This window comes from Castor canadensis, chromosome 5 (genome assembly GCF_047511655.1).
Source record: "Castor canadensis chromosome 5, mCasCan1.hap1v2, whole genome shotgun sequence".
NCBI classification, from domain to species: domain Eukaryota; kingdom Metazoa; phylum Chordata; class Mammalia; order Rodentia; family Castoridae; genus Castor; species Castor canadensis.
In genome coordinates, this window is record NC_133390.1 from 180763332 (window position 1) to 180783733 (window position 20402).

Here is a 20402-nt window from a genome sequence, read left to right on the forward strand (position 1 = left end):
TCCCGGCTCCACAAATGAGCGTTTAAAGACAAGCAGATCCGCACACCAAAGGAAAGCTGGTTCTGGAGAGCTGGGGGGACGCGGGTCGGGAAGCCGCAGGGGCTGAGGCTCGTGCAGTCAGCACGGTCCGAGGCCTCCTCATGGGCACTGCCCTGCACACGCCCGTGAATGTGGGGGTGACCCTGGGTGTTACCTCCACTCTGGGACTTTTCTTGTTAGTGGACCCTTGGTAGCAGAAAAGGGCCTGGCAATGCTGCTCGGTGGAGGAGAGGGGTCCCTGAGCTGTGGGTTTGGCCCTAGCTCTGCCCTGGCCTCGGTTTCCCCACGGGTTGGCTCGCACGTCCCAGAGCCGGGGCTCAGCCGAGCTGGTGGCGCCCGTATGCGCGGCTTCCAAGGCCTTCCCAACGCCCGCGGGCAGCGTCCGCCCTGTTCTTGCTATCTTGACGCAGCTCGAGCACCCATCTTTGCGCCCAGGGGTCCCAGGTGAGGTCTGCGGAGGGCGCCCCGGCAGGCTCGGCGCCTCCCTCCGCGTCACGGCCCTGGAGGGCCTCCCGCAGATCCCACGGATCCCACAGCAGGGTCTGCGCCTCGCACCCGGGGGCTGCGGGCCTGCAGGCGGGGAGAGCGGTTCGTGGGAGCGGGGACAAGGAGAGGTGGAGCACAGAGCAAGGGGAGGGGAGGAGCCCCGCCCCCCGCGCCGGGAGTCCCTGCAGCACCAGACTTCCCTGCGCCGGAAGCGGAAGTGCGTCAGTTCGGAGACAGGAAGCGACCCGCCGCGTAGGCTCGCCGCGGGTGCGTAACCCGGAAGCGCTTTCTGAGGTCCTGCCCCCGCCCGCCGATATCCCTGCCGGAGGTCGCGCCACTTCCTTTCCGTCCTCGCGCTCGTCTTGGAGGCACCAGGTTGGCCACGCGGCGCGGGCTGCCATCAGGGGCCGGGCCATGCGGGTTGTGCTGGGCCGGGGTGGGGGATCTGCCGGGGTTCCGCGGACATGGGGTGCGGGCCTGTCCCAACTCATGGCTCCACGCCGTGATTTCGCAGGCGCGGCTCCAACATGCAGAACGACGCAGGCGAGTTCGTGGACCTCTACGTGCCGCGGAAGTGGTGAGCGCTCTGTCCTCCTTACTGCGCCGAGGTCCTTCCCTCCCGCCCCGTTATCCCTGCAGGACCCCTCCACACCCACTCAGCCCACTTCCACGGTCGACCCCATTCCCGCGTTCTTACCTCCAGGCCTCTTCCCCACCCACCCCTGCGCCCCCCGCCCCACTCGTTGCCTTTTCTTCTTAGCTCCGCCAGCAATCGCATCATTGGTGCCAAGGACCACGCGTCTATCCAGATGAATGTGGCTGAGGTGAGCTGGGAGCCTGGGCCTTTACACATTGATGTGTTTTTCTGGGGGGCGTGGGGGGAGAGGGTGGTACTGGGGTTTGAACTCAGGGCCTCGCACTTGGCAAGCGTTCTGCCAGTTGAACCACTGTCAGCCCTTTGTGGCTTTTTTATTATTCACATGTGCATACAATGTTTGGGTCATTTCTCCCCCCTTCCCCCGCCCCCCAAGTGTTGGGTATTTTTGAGATAGGGCAGGCTTGCTTCGAACCGTAATGCTCCTCTCTCTCTCCCCAGTAGCCAGGATTATGGGTGTGAGACACCTGCTAGACCACATTGATGTGTTTTAAGGCCTTTCCATCTGCTCTCTTAACAGGTCGATAAGGTCACAGGCAGGTTTAACGGCCAGTTTAAGACATACGCTATCTGTGGGGCCATTCGCAGGATGGTGAGTTTCCCTGGCCTGTGCTTCTATGTGGTCTCCACCTGGCAGCACTGGGCTTGGGCTTTGGCATTTGAGCATGCAGTGGTGGCCTCCCTTCTCAGGCTGGCATGGGTTGTTGCAGAGCAGGCTTGCCAGCCACCTGTCTCAGCCTAGGTTGGGAAGGGGTGCTGAGGGCCAGGAAGAGGCCACGGAGGGTAGGGAAGGGAAGACTGAGGCAGTGGTCCCTGCTCACACCCATTGGTGTGGTATGTGGAGCTGTGTTTGAGGTGTTTGTGGAGCTTCCTGCCAGCCCAGGGAGCCCTGGTGGCGATCAGTGGTTTTTTTTTTTTTTTTTTAAAGGGTGAATCAGATGACTCCATTCTCCGATTGGCCAAGGCTGACGGCATTGTCTCAAAGTAAGAGGAGGTCCTCATGTAGCCTAGGATCTTACAGAGACGTGGTTTTAATACCGTTGTTCTTCCCTTGTAGGAACTTCTGACCGGAGGAAATTGTGGGTGTGGAATATTTGTCATAAATAAAGAGGGAGAAGCCACATTCTGTGTGTGTGGCTGTTTTTGGGGCCGGGAACAGGCTGGCACTTTGCTGTGAATGGGTGACTTAACTGAAGGAGACAAATTACGATGAACGTTGCAAAACCATGTTTTACTTCAACAAATACGTTATCCACTTGAAAACAATCCATGACAAATAAACATTCTGAGGTCAGGTACTTGCTTAGAGATTGCTAGATGCTGAGGAAGTGCCATCAGGTCTGGTTTCACTTGGTCACCACCCAGCTGGACCCCGCTCAGACTTCTGGACTTGGTCTAGAGGACTGGGTTCAGGCTGTCATTTGGCTTAAGAAGTGGCTTAACCAGGTGCCACACTGGCAGCTCTTGGCATTGGAAAGGATGTAGAAAAAAGGGCTTCAAACAGACCAGCTTGGTAAGTGACTAAATGTCGTGTTATAAATACAGAAACGTAAGTTGTTCCTGTTCACCAGCCATTTTCTTGATACTGATGTCTACAGGAGGGGGACATGGCCCCTGAGAGTAGGTTGTAAACTACTGCAGTGTTTTTGGGAGTCGGCCCTTATAGTGCTCATGATAGCAGTGGCCCTCAGGTGCTGTTTTTGGTGGTAGGACAGGCTGCTTTTTAAAGGAACCTTGGACTTGGGCCCAGCACTGCAGGGTGCAGTCTTGGGCACACTCAGGGACTGTCTGGCCTGTGCGAAGGGGGTCACAATAGTTAAGTGAGAACAAGGATCAGTTTGCCCGTCCTGCAGTCTTCTGTGTAACTTGGTGGTTAGGGTGGTGCAGTCCTGCAGGGAGTAAGCTTTGCACATCTGCTTGGGTGGTGGGTGGAGCCAAGTACATGGTGAGCAGCAGGACTGGCACATCCCTTTTGTAGGAACACAAGGTGCAAGGACAGAACGTGCTCAGCCCCTCCTGTGACAGGTTTGTAGGATAGGAAGATAACTTGACTCAGCCACAATGGCCATTTTTGAGACCAGCTCACCCACAGGAGAAGGAAGTTCATTCCTCAGTGATGGGGAAGGAAGCTAGAGAATGACCACACGATCCATTACAAGAACATGGGACGAACCTGGGAAAGCCCTGCTCCCCATGGCACACACCTGCCCGGAGGGACAAGGTGTAGATGCATGGCCAAGTGAGTCCAGACATGTACTTCCTGCCTGGGGAAGCCATCCCCATGCTCACTGTCCACTGGCAAGCCTTCCTGCTGTTGGGTCATACAGTTTCAAGTCACACCTTCAGCAGACCTCTCTGAACCAGTTTTTGTTCCCTTAGAGATCCAAAGAACCAAATTCTAAATTATAATAAATAATTATCTTTGTCACAATATTGCTTAGGAAATCAAGAGCCAAGAGTCAGTTTCCTGAAGGTCCAGTGTCAGGTAAGTGAGTTTTCCAGGCAAGTGGCAGAGGTTGGGTCCTGGCACGACGGCTGTCTGCACAGCTTTGTGTGAAATGCAACACAGCATGGGGATTTCACAGTGACACAAGCTCAGACAGGTCTGAGAGTCAAAAGATTGAAACAGGCTAGGTGCCTGCTCTTGGTGGCTGTTAGTAACCTGACACCAAAAGCTGCCCTTGCCGATGTGGGGAACTCTGAAGGAGCCCTGCTTGGGTGGAAGTGGAGCCAGGGATGCTGAGACACCACACCTGGAAAAATGAAATATCCAAGATGGATGCAAATTTGCTAATGTCAGCATGTTCATAACATCCTGGGCATCCAGCCCTCCACAGTGCTATTCCCACGGCTGTGACGGTTTGCAAAGGCAAGGCAAAGGGAGAGAGCCAGGCTGGAACCCAGGATTCACCACCATGTGATGTAAACCAAAGGTCCTGATGCCAGCCTGATCTTAGGCACATGGAAAACCAACCCAATCCTATGTATGTCCATGTAAAGCTCCAGGAAAATTCTCAGAAGTGCCCTTGGAGGTGTGGTGAACTTTGGAATGAAAGCGACGTTCCTTTCCAAGGAAGCTGAGTACAGAGAACTGTGCAGGCTGTGAAGGGCAGGTGCAGGAAGGGGCCGGTGTATGGGGCTGGTGAACACACGCACACTGGTGGCCTCAGTGCCCCTGCCGAGGGCTGCATCTCCCTGCAGAGCCACCTGGGCTAGAACTGCTGGGTGAGGCGTCTGTAGTGAGGTAACACTTGGTTCTCGGGAAGATACAGGGCCAGTTCCAAAGCCACGAGTACTGTGAACTCGAAGCCAATGAGGTCTCGCCTGTTGAACCGGAATCTCTCTTCCAGCTTCTGCAGTGAAGGATAGGAAGGGTCAACATGGTAGCATCCGCCCACGTCCCTGCCTGAGGCAGGGCTGTGGGCGTGAACAGCCCCTCCAGTGCCTGCTCCCTGGGCGCTCAGCTGTGTGGCAGGCCTTGCACTCACATCGATTAGCTGCTTCACCTCGCTCTTGCGAAGGTCGCTGCTGATCTTGGCAGCCAGCAGCACACAGGCGCCCGCGCACAGCTTGCGGTTCTGCTTGTTGAGCTTGCCCTGCAGCACGAGCTTCTCAAAGTACACATAGGCCATGGCCACGGTCACAGGCTCCAGGCTGCACTCCTCAGACAGGTTACGCATCTCCCGCTTCAAACTGTGGGTGGGGTGGGAGCCATGTCTGTGGGGCTGTGCTGAACATAAAGCCACCCTCTGATGGTTCTGCCACGTGCCTTTGGGCCGTCAGAAAAGCCACCCCCCAAGGCTGGGCAGTGGTGCACGCCTGTAATCCCAGCTACTCAGGAGACCTCATCTCAACAAATAAGCTGGGTATGGTGGATCACATCCATAATTCTAGCTACTTAAGAGGTGGATGTAGAAGGATTGTTGTCCCAGGCTGGCCCAGACAAAAGCTGGAATCCTATCTAAAAACGAACTAGAGACAAAAGGCCTGGAGGCATGGTGCAAGTGGTAGGGTGCCTGTCCAGCAAACACAGTCCTTCAGTTCAATCCCCAGTACTGCCAAAAGAAAAAACTGCTGTCAGGGAAAAGCCTAGTACCAGGGGTGTTTAGTGAAGTGAGCAGGGCACAGGATGGGCCGGCCTTACCTCCTGATTTTGCTCAACGTCAGTTTGATGTGAGGGAACTTCTCCTTAAAGGTCTCGTTCATGTCCTTCTTGAGGTCTGAGGGCTTCACATACTCGATTACTGTGGTCTGCAACAGAAGGGAGGAGGACAGGGGCTGGCTGTGTCAAAGACATATTCCCCATGGCCTAGGTTTGCAGACAAAGTCAAACACGTGTGGCTTCACAGAGGCACCCAGATCTCTGAGGACAAAACAGCTCAGAGCCTATTTTTCCTCAGTGCAGAGGCCCAGGCTACCAGGCACTGGCCCCAGGCGAGTGCCCAGCTCAGCTCTCTGCCCTACCATCTGCTACTGCAGGTGTCTGGGGCCAGGGCAGGACCCCTAGGCTGGCTGTTCTGAGTGCCCCCCAGCCTGCTTTCACACCCCAGCAGTGGCAGGGCAAGGTGTGGCCCGTAGGGTGGGATGCACGCTCACCATATGTGAGGCAAAGATGAGCACCCTCTTGTGCTTCCCACAGGGCCACTGTGGGTCATCCAGAAGGTTTGGGTTGTATTCCAGGGTGTCTCCTCCGTCATTCCCTGAAAGTACAGGAAACCCCTGACATCAGAGCCTCATCAGAGCCTTTTTTGCCCTGAGGGGGATGCATCACAGCAAACCTCCTAGGGTCTAGAGCGGTTCCAGGCCTCAATGCCCTCCCTGCCCAAGGGTCTAGGGTGGGGTAAAGGTAGAGACATCCTGCTTCCCAGCAGCATCAGGGCTATTGGCTCCTCCCCTCTGCCTGGTCAGGCAGAGCCTGGTCTGTGTCTACAGCCTTTTTCTCTGGACAGGCTGATGCTGCCCTGGCTCTCAGCCAGGCTCTGCTGTACTGAAGGACTTGGGTATCAATGGGACTTAATGTTGCTGCCTCCCCGTGCCACTAGGAAGGCATGCAGACCACCTAGTTCTGTACTGGCTGGTGCTGACTTGGCAGGGGCAGGTTTATGTCTAGATCCTGGAAGAGCCCGGGGGATGCTGGGCCGAGGCTGGGGCAGCAGGTTGTGGCTGTCACTCTTGTGTGTGACCAGGGCGTTGGTAGGATACAGGAACTTCGCGTAAGACACGACCTGGAAAAGCAATCACATTGGAGTTCAGTCCTGCTTCCCAAGACAGAAGGTCCCAGCAAGCTCTGCTTCCATCCTCCCTACAGGAGGCGCAGAAGAACTCAAGTGTGCCCTCCATGAAGAATCCGCCATGCAGCTCTGGGAGCGCCATGCTAGGCCACATGAAACTGGTACTCTCTTGTTCCAGCATTCCTGAACACCGGCCTCCCACATTGATCTGGGGTCTGCAGCTTGTCTCAGAAGACCTTTGGCTTCAGCCTACCAACACAAAGGTGGGGCCAGATGGCGTGGAGAGCTGGGGGGACCGAATGTCTGGAGGTGCCCGCATGTGCTACACTCTCAGCTGTCTGTCAGGGAAGCTGCAGGGGTAGCTGGCGATGGCCTCAGGCCATTTCCATAGCGCTGTGCAGCCCACTCCCCACAGTTCAGATTAACACGAAAGGTGCCTTTCAGCAGGCGCTGGCTGCAGGGCTGCTCCCGCCCGTCCAGCCCTGACCATGCTGGCCATCAGTCGGCCTCGGGCTCTTGCCTTTCCATCTGCTCCCAGCTCAACGCCTTCCAACTCAAAGACCATCTCAGAAGAAACGGAAACACCACCAGACGGATGCCTCTGCTTCTGGCTGTCCACCCTCAGGTCACTGCAATGCACAGGAAAGGGAAGCTTGACCTCTGGCTTTGACAGCTCAGCTTGCACACACCCTTCCTCCTAGAAGTGCCCATATCCCACACAGACCCCTGTGGGAAGAAAGTGGGCAGGCATCCCCTGAAGGAGCACATCAGGGAGTGCTTTTATCCTGAGGCAACGTGTATCTCACTCCTGCCCTGTCACAGACACTGCCTATCAAAACACCTAGGGGCATTCCTTGGCACCTGCCTGAGCTTTTGCTCAAATTTGTTTCCTGGATGTAAACAACCCTTCACCTGTAGTCACAGCCCTCAGCAGCTGGGCTGGACCCTGAGCACCAGCTTCCTCCCTCCACTGGGATGGAGGTTTCCCCGTGTGGGCTATTGTGATTCCTGAAGCTGGGGTCACACATGATGCTGGCCTGGACAAATAGCCATTTCCTTCTTCTCTGAATTACGCTCAGGACATGATTGCCTGGACTAGTCACAAGGATGCACGACTGTGTCTGCAAGAGGGACAGCCCCCAGAGAACCAGGAGCTCAATGGCAAGTTCCTGGGCTCTGGTGACATCTGGTCCTAACCTATAAATCTGAAGGACCTAGTCCACCCTTGGTGACAGCTGCACTGATGCCTGCCCTGCTGGGCCGGCAACACCAGGGCCTTGGACACTGGTGGGTATGCGTATGGGCGGGGGCACTCACCTGATCCGCAGGCCTTCTCCATAGGGTAGGACTGAGAAGGCAGCACACAGGGACCGCTTGGCACAGATGAGCACGATCCTATGGAGAGGGCAGGGGACAGAGGGGGTAGTAATCCTGTCCTTCCTAAATTCAGGTGATGGGAAACTGCCCAGGCTGTCAGAAGAGACTCTTGGGCAACTGCCACAGGATGCTTTCGCAGGTGTTAAAGCACACCAGGAACACCCACATCTCCCCGCCCCACGGCACATGGTCTGGAGGTTTGGTGGGGAACACAGCTCAACCAGGAAAGCCCAGGCCTTGTGGGCAAAGGCAGAGGGTCCAGGACAGTGAGGCTAAGGTCTCCCAGACCCTGGACTGGAGGTCCTGGAAAGGACAAGGCCTAGAACCACCAGAGAGCACCCACACCTATCAGAGAGCTCAGCTGAGCAGAGGCTCCTCTCTTGGGACTTGAATAGGCAAGATCTGGGCTCCTGGGAGCACGGTGCTGCAACTACAGTTTCTGCCCCTCTGGACTCAGGTGCCTGGGAATGCCCCCACCAGGCCATGCTCCTGTGTCCCCTGGGTCGGGGCTGCAAAGTGTCCATCCAAACCTAGGGTCATTCACAGGGGTGCTTGCAGGGTGGCCTCCAGAGTGAAGAGGAACTCTGACACCCTCTGTGTCAGGGCAATCAGCAGTGCAAGTACAAGGGACAGGACACAGGAGGCCCCTGCAGCACAGGCCACACACAGCCTCCCAGTGCCCAGCACAGCACTGTTTTGAGTTCAGCCTGTGTGCTTGCCAATGTCCTTGCCTCCTCTCCTGGACACATCTCAGGAAGAGCTCAGTTCTGCCTTTCAACTATTCCCGAAGGCTCTGTCCACCCAGTGGTTCCTCCTACCCCGGGGATCGCACAGTGGGCAGGTTCACTGGCTCAGCCATGCCAGGAACCTGCTGGTGTTTTGTTAACATGGATGAAGGCAAGTGCCCACTGTTTTTGGTAGTGCTGGGGTTGAATTCAGGGTCTGGTAGCTGCTAGGTAAGTGCTCTATGACTTCATCCACACCCCAGGCCTTTTGATTTTATTTTTCAGATAGGGTCGCTAGCTTTTGCGTGGGCTAGGCAAAAGGGCCACCAGTTTCTGCCCTTCTACTGGGAGGAATTCCTCCACTGGGAATACAGGGAAATGCCACCATGCCCAGCCACAAGTGTCTGCATTCCAAAGGGTCATTGGATGGACTGGGCACCACGGAGGCAGAAACCTTTTGAACTGAAGCTAATGATGCTGACAAAGACAAGAACTGGGACCCACACAACTGGCTTCCAGAGACCCAGTTGGAGCTCCAGGGCTAGGGAGGACCCAGCATGCTGTTACCTGCTGTTCCTCGTGTCATACTGCCTCATGTTCTTGATGAAGTGGGTCTTCTTCAGGCCTTTGTGTCTTGGTGATCCAGATGCATGTTTGGTTCTGCAAAGTAAAAAACTGGGCTACTCTTGTCTTCCCAGCACCCTCTCTTGGACCCCAGAGGTCAGTGTCAGCTGAGCGCAGGGTCTTGGAGCAGGGGTGGGTGGACATGTACCTTTGTACCGGTGCACATCCGACAGCATCTTCTAGAAATTCGAGGGAACAGCGCTGGGACGTGACTCGCCTCCTGTAAGGAAGACATGGTGGCCTCAGGACAAATAGTGACACTGTGTCCACGACTTCCTTCATGGCCGTGTTCCATGGCAGAACTGTCCTGGCTGCACTGGGCAGGGTTGCCGTGAGGCCAAACTGCTCACCTATGAGACTCAGAGGCTTCTGGAGCTTGTGAGCCGAGATTGTGGTGGGAGGAGGGGGCCCCCACCTTTGAGGTTCCCGCCTGTTTCAGAGGCGCTGCACTCCTTGCTGGAGACTACTGACCTGCTGGTCAGGTTCCTCAAACAGAATGAGCCATGTCAACTTTCCCTACCCTAAGGGCTGCAAACCTGAGGGTACCTGGCCTCTCTCTGCAGCAACGCAGGCCCTTTGGGGTTGTGGCCCAGCCAGAGCATAACGTGAGCCCCTCCTCAGACTCCTGAAATCGTCACATACCCTTCCTGCTCAAGGCCCTCACAGATGGTCCCTTCTGGACTCTATCATACCGTGACCACATGACATACTGGTGGCACTGTCACTAATGGAAGGAGGTCTCCCTACCTCAGGAGTACTGACTGGCTCTGATGGGACATGGTGGGGGAGGTGTGCTCACTGCTGAGCCTCCTGTGCCTGTGCCCAGGAGGTCAGAGTTTGAGCATCACACGAGGAACTCTGGGTAGACAGCCTCCAGAACCATGCCCTGGGATGGGGATTCTCAAGCCTGAGGCCTCAGGAACCCCATATGGCTGCACCTTCACATCAAGATGACAGGAGCAGGTCATTAGTCCCGGGGTGAATGTTTACATCTCACAGGTGAGTAACACTCCCAGGAGAGGCAGGCTCCCAGAGGTCATATGACAAAGAGGAGGGTTTGCCAGCTCCAGAGCTAAGGGTTGCCCCATGCCTTCTGCCCACCAGGCAGTGTAAGCCAGAGTCCTGGTGAGACGATAGAGATATGAGGAGCCCTGGGCCGAGGCCGCCCAAGCTCTACCAGGGCTCCCTGGTTCCCTGCCACAGCCCTTGAGCACTGGGAGCCCGGGTATCAGACTCCTAGGGGCTTTGCTTTCCAGCTTTATTCTCACACTATTGGATGAGCAGCTCATGTTCCTTAAAGAACATAAAGAAAACCATTTACCTACTCACCCACAATCTTCCCCTCAGAGACCGCACTACAATCCTGGCATAAGCTGTCTTGACACACAGGGTCACACCCATGCTGTGTTTCAGCCGTGTCTTCCTGCAGCACCTTACTCATTTTTTTTTTTTTTTGTTTCTGTGCTGGGGATGGAACCCAGGACCTCAGGCATGCTAGGTACACGAACCATAACCCAGTCCCTTGAGTCTTGCATCATTTCAAGCCAAACACACCCTGACCCTAGTGGAGGCGTCTTATCACTGTCCTATGGGAGCGTGGGGCCAGTGAGTATCACCAACTTGTGACAAGCATCCTTGTGCATCTGCCTGACTCTGGCCTGACTGCTCCACAGGGAGACTCCTGAGAGTGGAGCTGCTGGGCACGGACTGTACCTTGAGCCAGAAGGTAGGAGGCTCAGCCCACAGGGAGGGTAAAAGACCCCAAGCAGAATCTGACGGCACATATATGAGCCATAACCCTCTTGTCTGGACCTCAGGAATCCTATATGTGTTTTCCACAGCAAAAAGTTGAACTCAGTATTTGTTCAGTCAACACCTGCAGGAGTAACTTCCATCAGGGCACAGTGCCAGCAGCTCCCACATCCTGTGGGGCAAACCAGGGTCATCCTTCCTGACGTGGGGGCTCAAAGTGGCCAAGTGGCTCTCAAGGCCACATGGTCATATGTGCAAAGCTCATATAGAACTTGATCGTAGGTTTGTCTGAGACTGTCCAGCTTTGCTCTTTTCTTTGGCTTTGCCTCTGTGTTCCAAGAATGTAGCTGATGAGGTCAAATACTGCAACCTTGCACTATTAGGAAAACCACTCCAACCAGGATGACAGTGATGGTGAGGACCGTGCAAGTGATGGTGGTATTGATGGTGTGGTGGTGGAGGGTGGTGATGGTATTGGTGATGATGTTACTGGTGGTAATGGTCCCTGGTGGTGATGGTGTTGGTGTTTCTGTGGTTATGCTAGGAGAGGTGTCCCAGTCCCATTAAGTGCTGCTCAGAGCCTGACACGATACCTGGTATGCTTGCGCCTTACTTTGCACAGTTTCTACCACCGGGAGAGGCCATGTCTGTCCTTCCAGAGGCTATCGATGGGGAGCTCTTTTCACACTGAGACATGGGGCACCTCACTCCCACATGCACATGACACCGCTGAACCAAGTGTCCACTTATCAGTGGGCACTTGAGTTTCCAGGTCCTCCAGCAGACCTGGAAACTCAAATGCTGAGCCTCTGACCAGGCCTGCTGAGGGGCCATACAACTCTGGGGCAACTGCCGTGGGGCCAAGGTGTCCACTGAGTAGTAAGTGCAGGTTACATGGGGCCCATCCTTCAGGACAAGAAAAGAAACTGTAAGTCACAGAAGGGACAGCTGGTTTGCAACAGCAGGACACACAGGTATGAAAAGGCACAGCCCTACAGAGTTGCTCACCACTGTTGTGTTGGCTGAACCTTAGCTCCTTGGCCAGAAACTTCTAGAGGGAGGAGCTCCTTGGCTTTTAGTGCCAGCACGTACAGATCCGAGCATGACCCATGAGAGATAGGCCCTTAATACTCATGAGGGCTGGGTATTGGTGGCTCACGCCTGTAATCCTAACTATTCAGGAAGCAGAGATCAGGAGGATCACAGTTTGAAGCCAGCCCGGGCAAAAAGTTTGTGAGACCCTATTTGGAAAATACTCAACCAAAAAAGGGCTGGTGGAGTGCCTCAAGTGGTACAGCACCTGCCTAGCACCTGCCTCAGAGCATGAGGCTCTGAGTTCAAACCCCAGTACCAAAAAAACAAACCAAAAACAAAAACAAACCAAAAACCAACCAACCAAACAAAAATTAAACAACAAAAAACCAATTTATTATGGTCCAGGCGGCATTATGAGCTGAACTGTGTTCCCTCCAAATTCACATGCTGAAGTCCTGACTCCCAGGACCTCAGAATGTGAGTGCATTTGGAGACAGGGTCTTTAAAGAGATGATCGAGATAAAATGAGATCATTGGTATGGGCTCTGACCCAGTGTGACTGGTGTTCTTAGAAGGAGATTAGGGATACAGGCACACACAGAGAGACAACCATGTGAGGACAGAGGGAGGAGACAGTCTACAATCCAAGAGAAAGGTATTAGAGGGAACCAACCTGCTATACCTTCATCTTGGGCATTCCAGCCTTCAGAACTGTGAGAAGCAAATGTCCTTTAAGCCACAGACCTGAGGTGCTGTGTTGAGGCAGCCCAAGCTGACTAATCCAGTGTCGGGCAGGGGCAGGCAGGGCACCAGATGCCACAGGGTAAAGAGAGGCCGGAGGTGCACTGGTGTGGCTACCCAGTATAGCCTGATTTCTGCACAGATTTCAGGATGGCTCTGAGCACCCACTGAGCAAGACGGTGGGACCATTAAGGAACAAACACACAGTTTGTGCAGTAACTGCTGTCCCAGAGGGGCTGATGTGCTCCCCAGCCAGGGGTGGAAGTCAACTCTGTTCCATGGCTTCTGAGCTCTGTGACCTGGGCAGGCTCACCCTCTGAACTCAGATATCTGTGTGGCAAAGTAACCAGGGCAGTGCAGCTGTGTAGCAAGGTGACCTGCCCCACAGGCTTGCTGTGTGCTCTGTTACATGAAGCATTGTGGACTCTGTGCCAGTCTATCAGCAGGAACTGATTTATTAAGTGTGAACCAAACCAGAAGTCCTGGGGAAGGGAGAGGAGAGAGCATGCTGAGGGCTACTTTTGGAGCTATAGCTGCTTGGTGCCAGGCCAGCACCTTTTTCATAGCATCCCCCAGTGACAGCCCTACCAGCAGGACCCCTGGTTTACATAAGGCATGCAGTCAGGTACCTCTCCAGTAGAGCCAGCCTAGAGCTAGTCCCTGAACCGTGGTCACACTATTTCCACTAAGGCCAGTGTTTATCTTAGAAGTAGAAGTGGGAGACAGGCAGCTGCCACTTTACACCAACACTCCTGAGGCTGTGACATCACTCACATCTACTTGGCAGTGGCACAGAGAGGCTGGGGTCTACCCAAGGTTACACAGTCAATGTAGTCCAGGTCCTGGTGGGTTCCAAGGCTGTCACCTTGACTAAAATCCACAGGCTCTCCTTTATTACTTATACAGTAACTTGCTGAAAAGAAACTGGAATTGCAAACAGAAGTGCCTCTCAGTGGCACTACCTCCAGAGGGCTGTGTATCCACCATACCAGCCTGTGGTGGGGTGGGCCATGAGCCCCGCCAGGCAGCTATGGGGAGGAAGACAGGTGAGAGGAGCAGGCACTTGGTCTGAGAAGCATGACCTGAGGGATAGATTGGAGGCTAGAATGGAAGGGGCTGGAACCAGCCAAGATAGCAAGAAGGAAAAGAAGCAGATGTTTGGGTGATGACCCCATGCCGGGTGAGGGTGGACAGGGCCTGCCTGAGAGGACGCCTAGCTAGGGGCAGGATGCACAGCCCAGGGCTGGGAAAAGCAGCCAGCTGGCGATAGAACTGAACAAATGTGGGGACCACCCCTGGGGAGGAGTCTCTGTTCTGAGGTGCCTCTGGGACTGCCTGGCTGAGCTTCCCTAAGGTGCATTCCCTTGGGTAATTACCAGGCCAGTCTGGAAGCGTGGCTCCTGCACACCTGGGACCTCACTGCAGGCCCAGAGGCACCATGGAAGAGCGGCAGGCGGATGCTGGCCTCTGCTGCCTGGTTTGCTCCTGCTGCTATTTTCTGGTCTCTAGGGATGATGTGCTCTTCTTAACAGCTCATGAGATCTGTTCCCAGATGATCCACAGATCTTTTTCTCTGTGACTTTCTTCTATCTCTCCTCTCTCCTTCCTCGTAAGCATTTTATTTGTAAACTCAATCTCATAATTCTACCAGGTAGAAAGTACTCTTATTCACAGTTTACAGAGGAGGAAACTAAGGCTCTGTAGCCATTCGGCAACTTGCCTGAGCTCACACAGCTGGTAAAAGGGGGAGCAGAGGTCAATGTCTGCAGCCTGGCCACTATGAAGACGGGCTGGGAGAGTCTAAAGCAGACCCCGTGTGCAGCAGGCAATGTGATCTGAACCATGCCTGCCAGTCAGCAGAGGTGGATACAGGGCAAGAACAGACAGACATCCTACGGTGACACCAGTCAGAATCTCAGTGGGGAATGGCTGAGGAGGACAGGGGGAAACTTGGGGGATGGGTTCTGGTGCGGGTGGTGGCTCTGTGTGTGAGCAAGTGTGGAAGTGCACGCTCACCCTCCACATACTTCATCCTAATGTGCACCTGATGTAAAATGTACTAAAAACAAGAAAATAAATCAAAAAGTCTGGGATTCAGCTACCTCAGCTAACAAACCCCTATTCCCCAGACAACTGGGCAAGTCCAAGTCCTGTGTCGGGCTCAGCCTGGGTGGTTACATAGATGTGCCATCTCTGGCCCCTGCATGGGACAGCGATGGCCCAAAGCTCTCTTTATCTTTTGGGGAAGGAAGGCAGGGGCCAGGGTGAGAGGGCGGCTGCCAAGAGGACAGGTGGCTCCCACTGAACAGCCCCGCTGACCCAACTCACCCTCAGGATTGCCCCTTAGTGACCCTAGCTGCCTACCGTGCCTCCCAAACATGCTGCAGGCAGGGACGGAAAGCTGCTGGTCCTTAAATGCTGCACCTAGTGACAGGATTCCTTGCTGTAACCAGAGAGCCAGCCAGGAGAGGCCAAGGCACTGCTGTCTTTCTGAGGCCGAAGACCGTATCACCATTGGGAACTCAAATGGGGTGACTGAGTCCTAATCCCAGGGCCACACTCAGCAGGGAAGCATGGGCAGAGGTGGTGTCCAGGGCCCGCTGCTCCATCCCCTGGCATGAGCATTGTGCTTGACCCGTTGCAGACTCTTGGGGCATATCTGCCAAACAAATGGATTGCCGTGGTATGGGTCTCGAACTGGTGGAGTGGCTCAAGTGGTGAGAGCACCTGCCTAACAAACATGAGGCCCTGAGTTCAAACCCCAGTGCTGCCAAAAAACCAAACCAAACCAAAAACAAATCACAGTATGGGTCTCACCGAGTCCCAGGCAGAGCGAAGGAGTCTGATGCCAGCTCTCCCAGCAGAGGTCTGTGGATTCCACAGCAGCACACAGCAAAAAGATGGAGTGGGGTTCCAAGGCCAAGAGGGGCTGGGAGTCGGGCCCTGGTACCAGCAAGGTCTCTGAGCTGCCACAGGGAAATGCTTTCAGGTCCAGCCTCAGCTGACCGCCCTCAGCTGTTCTCAGCTGGAGGGCAAGAAACCCCCAGTCAGGGTTGTAAGCAAACTGCCAGCTGCAAGGCTGAATCTGGCTTAACCCGGGACAGATGCTGGATGCTAAGTGGTTCCTCACTTTTCATTCCTCCACATCAGGCAGCACAGTGACCTTCTTTCTTTTTGGCGATACTGGAGTTTGAACTCAGGGTCTACACCTTGGGCCACCCACCAGCCCTTTTGAAATTTTTTTTTTTTTTTGAGATAGGGTCTCACAGGCTATTTGCCTGGGCTGGCTTCGAACTTTGATCCTCCTGATCTCTGCCTCCTGAGTAGCTAAGCCACTAAGGCCTGGTTGATCCTCTTGCCTCAAGGCTGTATCTGGATGTGCTGGGCCACATTTGACTGCGATTTACAGTCTTTAACCTGTGGGAATGGCCCTCTTCTCCCTCACTAGTGTCATGGAAACTAACCATGGCTGTTGTGGATTGACTGGTCTTCCTAAAGAGACACGCTAATCCTGACCTCTGGTACCTGTAACTATGAAGTCTTAGTACATGTGATCAAGTTAGGATGAGAACAAGACCTAGAAGACACACAAGGAGGAAATCACACATGGAAATAGGCAGAGACTGGAGCAGCAAGCCACAAGCCAAGGGACTTAGAGCCCCAGGAACTGGAAGAGGCAGGAAGGCACCCCCGACCACATTTCAACATTGGAATTTTGCTCTCAAGAGCTGGGGGACAGTGAATTGCTGCCAGTTTTGTGGTCCTTGGTTGTCAGGCCCTGGGCCCTCGGGCAAGAAGGTAGAGCATGGGTGAGGCAGCTGCCAGTGGGCATTTAGTAATCACAATGTTAAAAGGAGAATAATCAGTGTTAGAGGTTCTATGGGAAAAATGAGAGTCTAATGCCTCTCTCACTGCCTTAGGAGAGAATGCTGAGCTCCAAGCTGTAATCCCAATGCTGACCCTGCTGGCCTCACGGGACTTCTGCCATGCGCCTCACTGAGCCTTTGGCACTATCTGACCTCAGGGAGAAATTGTCCTATGTGAATCCATTCCACAGAGGAGGAGACTGAGGCTTAGAAAGGCTCCAGCTGTTCAAAGCCATAGAACTACCCAGTGAATGGCAGAGTTAGGAATGGAAGTCAGAGCTAGGAATGGAAGTCAGAGCTAGGAATGGAAGCCAGAGCTGCTCCCACACTCAGACACATGCTTCAGGAACTTCAGAATTCTCATTTCCTAAAAACAGTGGACCCTGAAATTCTAAAGCTGGAAGCCAGCAACCCAGTTTGCCAGGCCAGCCACTCATGGCTCCCTTGCTAAGCAACAGGCCTGAGAACACAGAGGGTGGACAGTCCTCTTCCTAAGGACCTGTGCCCATCAGGAAAGGGCAAAGACTCCTGGACATCAGGGCAACACCATGAACTCGGCAGCAGAGCCCAAGGAGGGATGACCTCTGCAACAGGCAGGTGCAACCACTGGGGTGGGGGCAGGAAACATATACAAAGAATGGGACAGGGAGGCAGGCCAAGGAGGGAGAGCAGCAGACGGCTCACTAGAGGTTAAGGCAATGGTGGAGGGAATGGGGACAGATCAAATGCAGCAGGAAGAGCAAGGGCACCCACCCACAGAACATCTCAGGGGAGCAGGCTGCACCCCCTCTTTAGAACCACTCCACCCCTAGATGGGAGGCAGCGCTGCTCCACTCCACTCCAGCTGTTGACCCGGCTTCTGCCCCTCACATCCTCCCAAACCAAATGACCTGTGGGTTGGCTGCTGGTCTCTGCTCAAGGCCTGGAGCACAGAGGATGCCTGAACTCTGCTGAAGGAGGGCCTAAAACAACATCTAGTCTCAGTTCTCACACGGGACTGAGGAAGAAAGGCCTGGGCACCAAACCACACCTGCAGAGCTGGGCCTGACTGCAGGCTGGCTGCTTCCCTCCCAATCTTGATGAGGCCTTGCCAGTGGCCCCGCACACCAAATGGCCTAGCTGCCACATTGGGGGCAAACTGATCCCTTGGCCCCAATAGGCCCCTCTAACTGTCTCCCAGAGCAGCAGCCAGGTTTGTTTGTGGGTGAAGATCTTGTGGAAATGCCTCTTGGCCAGGTCCCAGGTGGAAAGACTCCCATCTGCAGGCTAGTGACCTTGGTGAGTGCAGGCACATCCTCAGGCCACTCAGAATCATGCAGAATGTGAGGTCAGGATTCCAGACAGTGTTGCAGTCTGGACTCAACTTCCCCAACCAAGGACCTCAGAGGAACCTCCACAGCCATGACTGGCCTATGGGTCAGCGATGACCTTCAGATACAACCAGCTGTTTTTGGTCTCAGCCCACACAAGCCAGCCTGACCCAGAGTTTTGCACTGTTTCTCTCTATACCCTTGGGGAGCCCTCAGCATGGGTTCTGACTTGCAGCTAGCATGGGACCAAGTGGCAGCCTCTGGTAAAGGACCAGAGCAGTGGGGCCTGGCTCCCGCCCTCATACTCAGGGAGTAGACTCTGTGGAGGGGCAGATCACCTGGGGGGCAGGTGCTCTCTACAACACAGGGTGTCTGGCTGCTAGGGCCATCTGGACAGGGGGCAGGGCTCAGGGGTGGGGGCTGTCTTGGGCTAGGTTCCTGGAAATGAGGCAGGGCTGGGAGGCTAAGTACAGAGCTAGGATACAGCAGGACCAGGGTATGAGCTCAGAGGTGATGGGGAGGGCGGGACCTAGAATCCAATAGCTGCAGGATGGCTGGGTAAGTGTGGGGAAGACCCTGGCCGACTGAGGAGGGAGGTTATGAGAATATGGACATGGTGGGGGAGAACATAAGGGATGTTTGGGAGTCTCTGTATCCATGGAACTAACAAAGTGGGCTGGGGAGGGGGAGTTCCCAGAATCAAAAGAGCTCCAGGTTGGGGGACTGACAATAAGTCCTTGACAGAACTCCAGGACACCCCAGCCCTGTATGCAGTATTGAAAATAGCCCTGGTCACCCCAAGTTTGACCCTTGGATTCTGGACTGACAGTCTTAGATCAGTCCAACCCTAGTCCACCCTGACCCCTGAATACTGGACTGCTGGGCCCCCAGGTCATCCTGACTCCTCTGTCCTGGGCTGCTGGGCGCCAGGTCACCTTGACACCTGCGTCCTGGGCTGATGGGCCCAGGTCGCCCCCAAACCTGTGTCTTGAGCTGATAGGCTCCCAGATCACCTCTACAGACCCCTGCATCCTTGGTCACCCTGACACTTATGTCCTGGGCTGATGTCACCACTCCCTGGGCTGATGGGCCCCCAGATCGCCTCTACCGACCCGTGTCCTGGGCTGACGGGCCCAGGTCACCCCCAAACCCGTGTCTTGAGCTGCTGGGCTCCCAGACCCCTGCATCCGAGGCTGCCATCCCCAGGCCGCCCTGGTCGTCCCCGCCCCGCCCGCCCGCCCGCCCGCCGGCCCACTCACCTCTGGCGCTGTCCGTCCAGGCCGAGGCCGGCGGGCGCCGTCGTGGGGCTGAGCAGGCCCTGGGGCGCGGGCCTGGCCGGTAGCCCCGGGAGGCCGGCGGGAGGCGCGGACGGCGGCGCCGGCGGCTCACGGGCCTCGGCGGGCGGTGGCGGCGGCGGCGGGGGCTTCTCGCCTTCGGAACACAGGCTCGGGGGCCGCCCGTCCAGGGAGATGTTGTTGAGAAAGAAAAGCGCGGCCTGGCGGCGCCGCGAATCCCCGCGCCTCCGCGGCGCAGACGGCGGGTTACGGGCGGCGGGCGCGGGCCTGGCGGGGCCGGGGGCCGGGCCCGGGGCTCCTCCCGCCGCTGCCGCGGCCATGCTCGAGTGCGCCGCCGCGCCGTGCTGCCACGCCGCTGCCCATTGGCCGAGGCGCGCCCACATGCAAATATAGCACCGTCACCCCGGCCCATTGGCCACGGCGCGCCCACATGCAAATGAGACGTCGTCACGCTCCCCCATTGGCTAGCGCAGTGCCGCGGGCGGGCGCTTTGCCAGGGAGCTCCCCTGGGTCCTAGAGGCGGTTTAAAGGCCTCCGCAGAAGGGCGGGAGGCTGGAGCATCGTGCAGCTCTTGGGGAACCTGGCTAGCTGCTGGTGGCACCATCGGAGGCCGCGGGGCGCTATCCTTAGGCCAGGCTGCTGTGTGTGTGGGGGTCAGCGAGTGGCACTGCAGGCTGCAGACCCGGAACGTGGGCGGGCCCCGACGCACTTCCCCTTAGCTTCGTCTTGGGCTTCCGCGCCCTTGGCACTTCCGTATGTCTGGGCCGGCCCCTTGGAGAGCTCCAGGGCTCCCAGGAAAGCCAGCCGTGTCACCTGGCCTCCCTCACTGAGGAGGAGACCGAGGGTCTAAGGGCAGAAGGCACCTTCTGGGGATAGCAGCCCAGGCTGGGTAGTACTGGTCATCAGCCCCAGGCTGCAACCAGCAGCCACCCTCAGCAGCGAGGTGACCATCAGCCTGCATTGTGCAAGCCTCAGTTTCCTCTTTGTACTCTGGGTGGGCCCGACTTAAGCCTGTGGACTTCCTGTTCAGATGGCGCCTCTGCTTGGGAGCCCGGCTGTGGGTCTGACTGAGGGTGCCTGGTGTCTTTTTGGAGGGCCGTGCGCTGTGCCCGCTCTGCCCTTTGCTTATCTTTAAAGTGGACTTCAGGGGGTGTCAGGACGAGACTGGCACATTGAGGGGACACAGGGTGGCAGAAAGTCCTGGCAGATGCTTCTGTGTGTGGCCACTTCTCCCACCTGTCTTGTTCCAGGCTCTGGGAACGGAAT

The 20402-nt window shown here is 55.8% G+C and overlaps 2 protein-coding genes across 3 annotated transcripts; one reads left to right on the forward strand and one right to left on the reverse strand.

The window, feature by feature from the left end:
* Positions 1–769: 769 nt before the first annotated feature.
* On the forward strand, positions 770–2303 carry Rps21 (ribosomal protein S21). The gene is made up of 6 exons (XM_020172648.2): positions 770–900; positions 1040–1102; positions 1286–1349; positions 1701–1772; positions 2109–2164; positions 2238–2303. Exons 2-6 carry the CDS (start codon positions 1053–1055, stop codon positions 2245–2247), a joined length of 252 nt encoding a protein of 83 aa, XP_020028237.1. The 5' UTR covers positions 770–900; positions 1040–1052; the 3' UTR covers positions 2248–2303.
* An 89-nt stretch (positions 2304–2392) lies between these two features.
* Positions 2393–19459, reverse strand: Cables2 (Cdk5 and Abl enzyme substrate 2). Of its 2 annotated transcripts, none has more exons than XM_020172647.2 (10): positions 19101–19459; positions 9286–9357; positions 9081–9173; positions 7729–7806; positions 6932–7040; positions 6240–6405; positions 5777–5880; positions 5325–5431; positions 4669–4873; positions 2393–4533 (listed from the first exon to the last, which is right to left on the reverse strand). In XM_020172647.2, the coding sequence occupies exons 1-10, from the start codon at positions 19454–19456 to the stop codon at positions 4393–4395; spliced, it is 1431 nt and encodes a 476-aa protein (XP_020028236.1). In that variant the 5' UTR covers positions 19457–19459; the 3' UTR covers positions 2393–4392. The 2 variants fall into 2 exon arrangements, with proteins under 2 accessions (XP_020028236.1, XP_073931184.1); XM_074075083.1 differs by having other exon boundaries at positions 4658–4873; positions 19101–19456.
* Positions 19460–20402: the final 943 nt, after the last annotated feature.

What these genes read in the sequence shown, in the direction of transcription:
- Rps21 (XM_020172648.2), top strand. Translation starts at nt 1,053, where the DNA reads ATGCAGAACGACGCAGGCGAGTTCGTGGACCTCTACGTGCCGCGGAAG. An exon ending in CTCTACGTGCCGCGGAAGTG is followed by an intron (nt 1,103 to 1,285) that starts GTGAGCGCTCTG and finishes TTTTCTTCTTAG; the next exon opens with CTCCGCCAGCAATCGCATCA. An exon ending in GTGGGGCCATTCGCAGGATG is followed by an intron (nt 1,773 to 2,108) that starts GTGAGTTTCCCT and finishes TTTTTTTTAAAG; the next exon opens with GGTGAATCAGATGACTCCAT.
- Cables2 (XM_074075083.1), bottom strand. Translation starts at nt 19,456, where the DNA reads ATGGCCGCGGCAGCGGCGGGAGGAGCCCCGGGCCCGGCCCCCGGCCCC. An exon ending in GGATGTGCACCGGTACAAAG is followed by an intron (nt 9,174 to 9,285) that starts GTACATGTCCAC and finishes TTTACTTTGCAG; the next exon opens with AACCAAACATGCATCTGGAT. An exon ending in CTAATCGATGTGAGTGCAAG is followed by an intron (nt 4,534 to 4,657) that starts GCCTGCCACACA and finishes CCTTCACTGCAG; the next exon opens with AAGCTGGAAGAGAGATTCCG.